Below are 11,432 nucleotides of genomic sequence, written 5' to 3'. Positions count from 1 at the left end.
AAATGTATTGATCTTTTTAAAATAAATTAAATTAAAATAAATGCATTGTATTATCTTTTAAAATAATAGTTATTTTTTACTTTTATGCACAGTATTTTTATTTTGACATAAATTTATGAATATCAATGAATACATGTATTTAATAGTTTTTCAAAAGCATTTGAGTGCGTTTTTAAATTGATGACATTTATTCACCATTACAGTCGTCATACCTCACTACGATCGGGGCCTTGCTGGTATTTATCAGTTCCAGGTAATAAACAAATGGGGAAACAAAGTAAAACTTCAATAACTTTAAGGACAACAGCACATGTGAAAAATATAGTAAAAACACATTTTTAAAAAAGAACAATAAAATACATACATATATGATAATTATTATTATTATTATTATTATTATTATTAAAAGGAATGCTTAATTTATGCTAATTATCAGTTTGTATTATATTGTAAATCATCAGTTTCTTAAATGTTCGCATTTGTAATGTAATTAATTAATATTTACCCAAACTATCGGTAAAAAAGTCCTCCCACGTGACAGGAAAAGCTATGACGTCACCTACTCCAATGCGGAAGCGGTCGTCATCTTAAAAAACGGTGAGTTGGAAGCTTGGTGAAATCTGCGGACAGATTTGTCGTTTTGGTTTAAATCGTGTCTTTCCTCTCTAGTTTGAATGAATGTTGATGTTTACACCGACAGGAGCTCATTTGACAGTATATTGTCAGCGCGTATGTGTCTGTGTATTTTGTATTTTTTTTGAAGCAGACAAGCAGTTGCCTCGATTGAGCGCATGTGTCGTGAATCATTGCAGTGGGATGACATTTCACGGGAAAATCCTGTCACTCAAATCCCATTACGTCTAGAAAGACATTTGCTTATTTCTATTTGTTTGTGGGCATTTTTTCGTTTTTCGTCCCAAACCTCCTCACAGCCTGAACATGTCGTGGATAAAGGAGGGCGAGTTAAACCTACTCGAGAGGATTGCAGCCAATATCCTCAAGGTATGATTTATTTAAAAAAATCCTCTTCCTTAATATAATACTGTCTATACACATATAAAGTGTCTCATACGAGGGCGAAGAAATGGTAATGATTGGCGCAAATCTATTTTAGTTTATTATTTCAGGCTTGAATGAATGTTGTATGAAAAAAGCTACCAAAAAAATTATTTTTTTTAAGTCAATTTATTACAAGAAAGTAATAAAAAATTACGAAAAAATACAATTTAACTAGAAGGTAAAATAAATTATTTGAATTTTCTTTATGAGACAAAAGTATTGTTTTTATGTTTTGTTTTGTTTTAATATATGAGTGTCACAATTTTGACAAGAACTTACAAACTTGTAGAAAGTCCCAATTTCATTTTAATTGTTCAATGAGAATTTTTTAATGAGAAAAAAATCAATTTTTATGAGTGAACACATTTTTAAAAGAAAGTTAGGTTTAACCAGAAAAAAATGCAACTTGAAAGAAAAAAGATGTATTTTTACCAGAAAAAGAAGCAAATTTTTGAAGAGACGTCACAATTTCTACAGAAATCTGAACGTCACAGACACAAAGTCAGACTTTGAACAAGAATGAAAAATCATTAAAGTCACAAAAAATCTTGTGCAATAAAAACATCTTTTTTTTACCAGGCAACAGTTACAATTTCAAAATTAAAAAGTCATAATTACATTAGACATTTTTGAGGGGAAAAAGTTGTGTTTTTAATAAAGTATTTTTTTGTATAAGGAAAAAAAAACGATTTCCTTTTTGAAACAACAAAAGTTTTTTTTAAGAATGCTACAATTGCACTAAAAAAACAAAGGGTGAAAAAGGCAAATTCCACAAGAAAACTCACTGTTGGCATTATATTAGTAATATTAAACTTTATTCTTGAAATTCTGTGAATGTGTCTTTTTAACTTGTCACTAATACTCTTTCATAGTACATGTACTGCCCATATGTGTACATTATGAGCATAGTCACTGCTTTCACAAGCGACCCATGCCGTCCCCACCCCCCAGGCGGGTCCCATGCCCAAGCACGTGGCCTTCATCATGGACGGCAACCGTCGCTTTGCGCGCAGGAAGAACATGGAGCGCCAGGAGGGACACATGCAGGGCTTCAACAAACTGGCAGAGGTGAGCCAGGCTGGCATTTAGTGCCAAATGGTCGTCATGTGAATGGCCCTCGCTTGTCTTCTAGACACTTCGCTGGTGCAAGCATCTGAACATACAGGAAGTGACCGTGTACGCCTTCAGCATCGAGAACTTCAAGCGCACGAAGGACGAAGTGGACGGACTGATGGTACTGGCCAGACAGAAATTTGAAAGACTTTTGGAGGAACGGTGGGTTTCCCGTTCAACAGCGGAACCTTTAATATGCTCACAGTACATACTGTGAAATGTTATAGCCTCACATAGAGTCAAACCTCTGATGGACTCTTGTTACAGTTGTAGTTGAGTCTCTGGTCTCTCGATGAGGAAATGCGGATGAGCATGTGATGCGTTTTTATTTGTGTGCTTTTTTTTCCCAATGAATCAGTTAGTGCTGCTTGTGTTTGTATGCATGGGACATGATGTGTTGTTTTGATGTTCTTCTTTCAACCGCAGGGAGAATCTGGAGAAGCACGGCGTTTGCATCCGGGTACTCGGCGACTTGAACCTGCTGCCGCTGGACCTCCAGCAACTCATCGCCAAAGCCGTACACTCCACGAGAGCTCACAATAAGTATGCTTCATAGTCATTTTTAAAAATGTATTTGTCACAAGAAAAATGTAATTATTTTTTTATGAGAGAAAAGTTGCAGTTTTAACATCTTATTTTTTATGAGAGAGTTTTTCTTTTACAAATATTTTTTTACTAGATGACTACAATTTTACAAGTTAAAAAAACACTACTTTAATTATAAAAACAAATCAGAATTTTTCTAAGAATAAAGTCAATACATATTATGAGAAATATATTTTTACCAGTGGAAAATATTCATTATTTTAAAGAAAAAAATGAGAAGTCTTTTTTTTTTTTACTAGGAAAAAGTCATTCTTAAAAAAAAAAAAGTCACATTTTAACAAACCTTAAAAAATCAGATTTTTTTTAATGAGAGAAGTCACAATTTATAAATAAATTGTTTTTATGAGGGAAAAAGTCATTTTTAAAAAGTCACAATTTCTAAAATATGCAAGCGTCAACATTTTATAGGAGGAAAAAAAGTCATCGTTTTACAAGCGAAAACAAACACATTCCATTTAATTTAATTTCAAAGAGTTCCCATGAATCTTTCTAACATGTCTGTGACAAGTTTGTCAAAATCACCAAAAGATGAATAATTACAGCTCAATTTACACCCTCGCTTTTTGAGTCTGACTGAAATCAGTCTGTTTTAAGGCGGGGCCAATGCCAAGTGCAGCTTTCTGCACCTTGACGAGTAAGAGCCCCACATGACCCTTTCCCCCTCAACAACCCCCAATAAAGAAATCATGGATTGTATTTTCACTCATGGAGGCAGCACTTCATCAACAAGTCACCAAATTACACTTTTGTCAATTAGTATAACAATGGCACAGTCCAGAGACCCATTTCTATGTGACCTTCGTCACTGCTATAAAATATGTACCGCATTTGTTGTATGTGGAAAGATCAAAGTTGGAAAAAGTCCGAATTTAGGTGTCACATTTTTTGTTTGTTTTTTTACAGGTGTTTCTTGAATGTGTGTTTCGCTTACACGTCACGATATGAAATGACCAACGCGGTGAGAGAGATGGCCTGGGGGGTGGAGCAAGGACTCATTAAAGCCAGGTATGAGGTTTTATTATATTTGGTCTGAATAAAGTCAAAGTATAACAAGGGAAATGTTTGTGTTTTATCAAAAATAATGTTGCAGAAAAGTTGTCATTTAAAGAGCGTACAAGAATACATTTGCTACTTAACAGTCTTCAGAAAAAGTCATAGTTTACAGCAATAATGTCAGAATATGATGTTATTTTTTTTAGGAGGAACATTTTTATAAGAATAAGAATTTTTGTGCGCCTAGTGACGTGTCCGAGGCGCTGCTGAGCGAATGTCTGTACAGCAACAATTCTCCCAATCCCGACCTTCTCATCAGAACCTCGGGCGAAGTGCGCCTCAGTGACTTCCTACTCTGGCAGGTGAGGATGACGAATACTTTTCATTCCTTTTTTCAATATGATGAGCATTGATTTGTCTTCTCTGTTCCTACTCAGACATCCCACACGTGTTTAGTGTTCCAGTCGGTGCTGTGGCCCGAGTATTCCTTCTGGAACTTGTGTGAAGCCATTCTCCAGTATCAAGTCAACCACAAATCCATCCAGGTGAGGCTTTGCTTCTGTTGCCCCCCCCAAAAAAAAAATAATAGGCATTCAAAGGAACAAAACACGACAAGTGCAAAGATTAATTTAAATAAGACATTTGAATGTCTTCTCACTTTTTACATACTGAACTCATAACTGAATCATAAATCATTTGTTTGTGCATTTTATTTAATTTTTTTGCATTATTGTAGCAAAGCATCTCGATCAGGGATGTACACCAGCATCCCCGCCCCCTATTTGCCAATTAGTTACCAATCGGGTATCTACGTCATACACTAGATTGTCTCATGACGTAATCGGCAACGTCACCATTGGTCGGCCATCTTGGGACAGGGGACTGCACTGGTTCGCTGACGGAATTAAAAACGGACTGGTTTATTACAAACCTTATTAACGTGGCTATGATTCAGGCTGAATTATTTTTATTATTTTTTATTTTTTTTACGTCAAATAGTTTTTGTGTCATATCTAGTGTTGTGCTCGTTATTAAAAAATAGTAACTCGTTACGGCTACTAGTTACTGCATTTTAAAAGTAACTCAATTACTCTGATTACTTAAACAAAAAAGTAATGCGTTACTATTAACTCATTCACTGCCATTGACGGCTATAGACGTCAAACATTTATTTTAACTATTTCTATTAATTTTCCACTTTTTCCACTTTAGTTAATAACAGTATGAAAACCTTTTAAAAAAATGTTTTGTACATTTAGAACAGATATAAAATTTGTGATTAATCGTGAGTTAATTATTGAAGTCATGTGATTAATAACAATTGAAAATTTTAATCGCCTGACGCGATTATAAAAAGAAAATATTATTAGAACTTTAGGGGCGTCAGGCGATTAAATGTTTTTAATTGTAATTAATTGCATGATTTCACTAGGTAGCTCACGATTAATCACACATTTTATATCTGTTCTAAATGTACAATAAAAAAAAATGTTTAAAGGTTTTCATACTGTTAACTAAAGTGGAAAAAGTGGAAAATTAATAGAAATAGTTCAAATTAATTTTTGACATCTACGGCAGTGAATGAGTTAAAAGTAACTCTTTAGTTATTTCTAAATTATATATAGATAACATACAATTATCCTTTATGCTCAACTAAGTAATGAGCGTATTTCCGCGTCGAAAAACATTGACTCTCCATGACTGCCAAATCCGATACCCACCCACAATGCATCTCCTTCGATCCATTGTAAACAGGAATTAGTACAGTACACAGCAGTCATTATTTGATTCTTGCTTATCCTCACGAGAGACGAACAATTAAATTATGAAATGAACTAATCCATCAAGTAAATAACTAGCGCACCATATTGTTACTGTAACTGGGTTACTGTATTTGAAAAAAGTAATCCGTTAGAGTATTAGTTATTGTAAAAAGTAACTAAGTTACAGTAAGGCGTTACTGGCCAACACTGTTTATATCTATCAACAACTGAGTGATCGAGCAACCCTGTCCCTGTGCTCGTGTTTCTTCCCATTGGCTCACAGCGCGGACGAGACATCTTGTGTTTACGTTATCCATTATCCAAGATGGCTTCATCGTGATCATGTCGGTTTACGTTCAAAGTCTGTTCCGCAACTAAAACTCTCACATTGCAGAACGCACGGGACGTCCACCGAGAACACCAGGCGCTGCAGCAGCTGGAGGCGGACCGCGCCTGTGCCTACTCCGCCGAGCACCTGCAGCGCAACGGCAAGCCCGCCGACGCCGGCCGCAGGCAGGAGGCGCTGTCACACTATGCCGCGCGTCGCCAAGAGCGAGTTCGTGACTTCCTGGAGGCGCTGGCGCACAAGCGGGACTCCTTCTTTACTGACTTGCACGGCGGCGTGTCGGCCTAAGAGCGCCTCCGTGTGGACACCACCTCGTCCTACAAGGGCTTCTTCTGCTCAGCGTCCAGAAGAGGGCGACGTCAACCCCTATGGGGCTATAGAGTTACTGGCATATTTATAAAAGTGGATTTAAATAAAGTTAACAGCTAATACGTATCTGGTCAAAATGTAGTTAAAGGTGTTAATCGTCTTTTCAAGTGCATGCTGTGGTTTGTGGAGTGAGCGCTGTGCCGTTGTATTCCAGTTAATCAATGAAGGTGTCAGTCCAGTCGTGATGTTGCTGACATAACTAGATTTTGACCAGTTTTATCACCAAAAAAAAGAATAAAGTGATTATTGATTGTCAAGTTACATGGTTTGTGATTCACTCTTTTTGAAAGTTTAGTTTCATAATTAACAGAATTTGAATTTGGCACATGTGAAAACATGTCATGCTGGCTTGATTAATTAATTATCCATCTTGGAGTCTGAGGAATATGTTGCTGAAATACATGATTAACATTAAAAAATATTTTTGAAAAATATTTGTCTATATAAATTTGTCACTGAATTTTTATGTAAAAAAATCCATTCATGAATTAAAATTGTAAAAATAATTACCCTGAATCTATTTAATAATAATTATACTGACATTTTAATTCTTTTGTGGAATTAATTTAATGCGGATTTTTGTTTAATGGGATTTTAATAAAACGTTTGTATTAAATTATTTTTATTATTTATCATTTAAGAACATGTCTATATGTCTTAATAACAGTTGATTTTAATTGTTATGTTTTTTTATTCAATGTTAATTAATGTAGAACATTTAGGGCATTTTTTTAAATTGAATTTGTATTCCTATAATCGCATTTTAAACTCAAAGATTCGTATTAAATATGTTTTGTCAATTTAAGGAAATGTAATGTTTTTACTTGTTGATACTATTCATTCAGTATTGATGTTTATGTCATGATGCGGGTTTTAGGATTTTTTTGTGGAATTTTATTCATTGTTACTTTTTTTTATATGTATATAATGAACTTTTTTATTTATTTAATGGCTTATTTGTCGGACCATTAGTTCATTATGCATTAAAAAATATATATTTTCATGCCTTTATAAAACCGATGCGAATTAAATCTACAGGAAGTAGTACTACTGTGCCGCCTAGCACGCCCCCTTCAGGCGCTGATCGAGACTTCCAATGACACCCTTTGGGCTCCCCCTCCCATCTCCCGTCTACGACCAAAAAAGGGTGGAGCCCGGGGCCACGTGACACGGTGGTATCCAATGAATGCCGACGTTATGTCCAACTGGTTCAAACTGGTTTGGCTCTTATATTTCATGGTATAAACTAGAAAAACATTGCTTTGCGATATACATGCGCCATTTTAAGCAGCTCCCCTGTCTGCACACCACTGTGACCCCCTTGTGAGAAGGAGAAAAAAAAGCCCGTTTCACACGTCATTTTCCCCCATTTTTTTTATCGGGCGACGACATGGCAAAAGCGAAGGTAAGACTTTTTTTGTTTTGTTTTTCATTCGCCCGCAGAGAGGTTTCTGGCGTTTCCCTTTTAATTGTTTTTACAATGAAGGTTATGTGAGGTTGTCGTCCTTCGTGTGTGTGGAAACGTCATCGCCATGACAGCCAGCAGTGGCGCGCACACTGCGCAAACCTGCAGCCTGATTAAAATAAACACGTCGCTTTTTTTCCCTCGTTGCAAGCTAGGTACAAATAACCAAAGAATTTGCTCCTGAATAATAACGTCGTGCATGCTTTTTATGTTTTTCTTTGTTTTTTTGTTTTTTTACACTTTGCGGGAAAAAATGCACTTTAGCCTCATTTTCGCGCCAAATTGCACGCAAATACGTGCGATGTGTTCATGTTTACGTAAGCCTGACAGTTAACTGTCAATCCAAATGTATGTTTTGAGCGCGAGGACTGTGGTGGGGGAGGGGAGGTGATGTGACGTCTTTTTTTCTTCTTTTTTTTTTTAAAAACCCCATCCTCGGTTTGTTTTGGCATCGCGTTGTATTTTTTTTCTTTTACAACAACAACAAAAAAGAATGCGTTATTGAATCAAAATGTATATTTTTAGCGTGGCCGTGTTTTGTATTCGAATGACGTTTTGTTGTTGATGTCGACCCTCAGGAGCAGCCATTGGGCAGTGTGATATGAATCGAGTCACTTCCGGGAGTTTGGGTGTGGGGGGGGTTGGTTTAAAAAAATAATCTTAAAATTCGAATTAGGTAACCTTCTGTGGTCTGGCAATTGTGCTAAAAAAGCGGTAGTTGGCTCATTCGTAAGACGGTAATTTCGTCAGTTTCTCCCCGTGGTCTTCTCGCGCTACAAAAAAACACGCACACACACGTAAAAAAAATAACAAAGAAAACTGTCATGGCGCCAAAGCGTTTCCATAGCAACAGTACCCGCCCCCTGCTTATTTGAATTCAAATAAGAGCGGGAAGGTTACGTGCTGCTCAGGTCAAAAAAACCATTCAAACTTTTTTTGCCATGTTTAAATCAATAAAAAACTTTTTCAGAAACCACAGAATTAATTAGTCAAAATTTGGTTAGTTATTTACCTCGATTCAGTGTGAGTTTTTTTTTTTTTTTTTTTTTTTTTTTTAGCAAGCACACTTTTTTTTTTTATAGCAATTGTGTCAATCACGTAAAAATGATATTGGCAATTATGCTACTAATGAAATGTTTGAATTATTGACATCTTGTGTTAACTGTGAAATTTAATAAATAATTTTCTGGTTTATTTCTTTTTCCCCTCAACAGTCAAGTGGCTCCATTGAGGTTTGTTACATTTGTATTCACTTACTGGATTATTATTATTTTTCCAAATAACAATTTATACATTATGGTTAAATTTTTTAATTCTTTCTCTCTACAGAGACGGTGTTCCCCACGCCTGTTGTTGGTGCGTTGCGGTCACTTGAAAAAACAACATCTGACAGACTTCATTTATTTTATTTATCATTATTATTATAATTATTATTGTTGTTCTTTGTTTCCTGACTGGTACTGTAGCCATAAACAGATATTTATTTTATACTAACTAAAGACCATAAGATTGTTACATTGCAATATAGATGTTTTGTTACACTCCAAATTATCCTCTTTGGGAGAAAAAGCCAATCAAAATGAGAAATACACTGCTTAACTGTATTAGAGCCGCACCTATTGTGGTGTTAAATATACAATGTTGATGTTATTCAACCCGAATTGTATTTTTCAATATAAAATATTATTGTAACAGTTAAAGTAGAGCAACACGTCGGTGGATATTTAGCAGACAGGAAAGCAATTTTTTTGTATTATAGAATAGATAACTTATTTTACACTAGGTATGCACACTGTTCAACAAATTAAAAATAATTCAATGATGAAATCATCAATAAGAAATATTTTTTTTACTTTTTCTACTTTACTTTTAACGGGAATGAATGTTCTGAGTTTCTGTTTACATGCCAACAGCTGACGTTGTGGCCGCTTGACTTATTCAACAGCGCCCCCTGCTAGTTGTTGCTGAGCATTGCGTTCCCATTTTTTAAAAAGTTATTTCAAAATTAAGAAATGTTTTTTCAAGCTTTACATTTTGTATGTCCTGTATTACAGTACATAAAAGAAAACAAAATTAGTTTTTTTTTTATATATATAATTACGTGAACTCTAGGCCAGCAGAACAAGTTAAATCACTCTTTTTTTTCTAGACAATATACAAAGATAGATTATTGAAAGTTATTTTTATTTTTTTTACGGGGTATGCAATGTGGAAAAAAGGCCAGCAGGACAAATTTAATGTAAACACAATTTTTCAATATAAATATATAAAGTTTTAAGATTTAAAAAATATATATAATAATTACAAAATCCATGTAATAAAGGGAGCATTTTAAATTAGTATGTTTTATCAAGTTTTTAAGAAAATATTTGTCTGAATTACACACAAAAACAATACACAGAATCAGCCACAAATAGTGGCTATATTATTGCCTTTTTTTTTTTTGCCATAAAGCAAAAAGTAATATTAACTTGCATATATAAGAGTGCCACAATCCTTATCTAGATATTCATCCCACTCCTATTACACATATCGCTCTGAATGAATGGCTGGTTGTAAAAATGAAGATTCATGTCGTCTTACAGAAACCAAAACCCGCTCCAGTGGAAGTCAAGAAGAAAGCTACCACCAAGGTATGAATCCCAGCACTATCATTGATGTTTTTAAAACGCCTTCCTGTGAGTTACTAATGATGACTTGTTGTGTTGTAGAAGGGGCCCAAAGCAAAGAAGACAAAGGCAGAGAACGGCAACGCCAAGGCCGAGGTATTGATACATTTTGCTAACTCAAACCTATATATATATATTTAGTGTCAACTCTTATTTTGAATCAATTATGCTGTGTTTCTCGCTCCAGGAGCCCAAGGCCGACGCCGCGGAATCCAAATGAGTCCACGTGCTCTGTTTTACCCCACCTCCCACCCTCAAACCCCCCCATCCCCCTTCCTGTGTACTTGGTGATTGTACAGTTTGAAATAAGTATTTTTACCAAGTTTTATATTACAAATGTCAGTTATTAGGTTTGCCTTGCACTTGGTGTAACACATGGTGTTCTCACGACGCTCACTCATATCTATTTTGGAATTTCTTAACACCCCTGCAGTTTGTACCTCATAACTAGCTTTCTCTCTTTTCGGTCTTTTATTTGTTTTTTTTGTTTTTAAACAGCTGAATAGTAGATTCTTTGCCACGCATTTATTTTTATTTTTTTTTTTCAAACATAAGGCAGCTATTAAAAAAATTTGAAGTCATGACTTACCAAATGTTTTTGAAACACTGTATATTGTTAAAAAACAAACAAACAGATCTGCCGTCCTCCCCAAGAAACACATATCCTGTGAATTCTAATCGCCCGATGATGAAACTTCCCCATAAGCTATGTTTATGACTCCGATGGTTAATCTAAATGTTACTGAAATAAACATTTTTAAAAAGCGCTTAACCCCCTTTTATATGTCCATTCTCTTTTGTGCCAGCAGAGGGCAGTGTCATACCACATTACATGAAACACTGTATTCTCGTTTTGGCCACTGGGTGGAGCTCTCAGTTTATCACAGATTGGGGGGGAAAAATCGGTCAAATATGACACTGTTGTGAAAACATGGACACTGAAGACTTTTACCCTTTTTTTTGTACACTTAACTGCATCTGTGGCGATAAACTGAGGGAGCTATACTGTGCATGTATATACTGTATACACACGTGTATGTATAGGTGTT

At 35.3% G+C, this 11,432-nt stretch overlaps 1 protein-coding gene and 1 long non-coding RNA gene across 2 annotated transcripts; both read left to right on the top strand.

Annotated features, from left to right (window-relative positions):
- Positions 1 to 560: 560 nt before the first annotated feature.
- On the top strand, positions 561 to 6,510 carry dhdds (dehydrodolichyl diphosphate synthase). The gene is made up of 9 exons (XM_086078499.1): positions 561 to 597; positions 933 to 1,002; positions 2,011 to 2,127; positions 2,192 to 2,334; positions 2,599 to 2,715; positions 3,682 to 3,783; positions 4,019 to 4,133; positions 4,209 to 4,316; positions 5,929 to 6,510. The coding sequence occupies exons 2-9, from the start codon at positions 940 to 942 to the stop codon at positions 6,166 to 6,168; spliced, it is 1,005 nt and encodes a 334-aa protein (XP_085934625.1). The 5' UTR covers positions 561 to 597; positions 933 to 939; the 3' UTR covers positions 6,169 to 6,510.
- Positions 6,511 to 7,428: 918 nt separating this feature from the next.
- Positions 7,429 to 11,155, top strand: LOC147172771 (uncharacterized). The gene is made up of 6 exons (XR_015095469.1): positions 7,429 to 7,654; positions 8,929 to 8,946; positions 9,044 to 9,070; positions 10,300 to 10,347; positions 10,426 to 10,479; positions 10,571 to 11,155. It is a non-coding gene; the product is annotated as an uncharacterized LOC147172771 (long non-coding RNA).
- The last annotated feature ends 277 nt before the right edge of the window (positions 11,156 to 11,432 follow it).

This window comes from Leptonotus elevatus, chromosome 6, assembly GCF_054856555.1.
Source record: "Leptonotus elevatus isolate MCC_2025b chromosome 6, RoL_Lele_1.0, whole genome shotgun sequence".
In the NCBI taxonomy this organism is placed as follows: Eukaryota; Metazoa; Chordata; class Actinopteri; order Syngnathiformes; family Syngnathidae; genus Leptonotus; species Leptonotus elevatus.
Note: the sequence above shows the minus strand (reverse complement) of the source record. Positions and strands in the feature narration are given on the sequence as shown.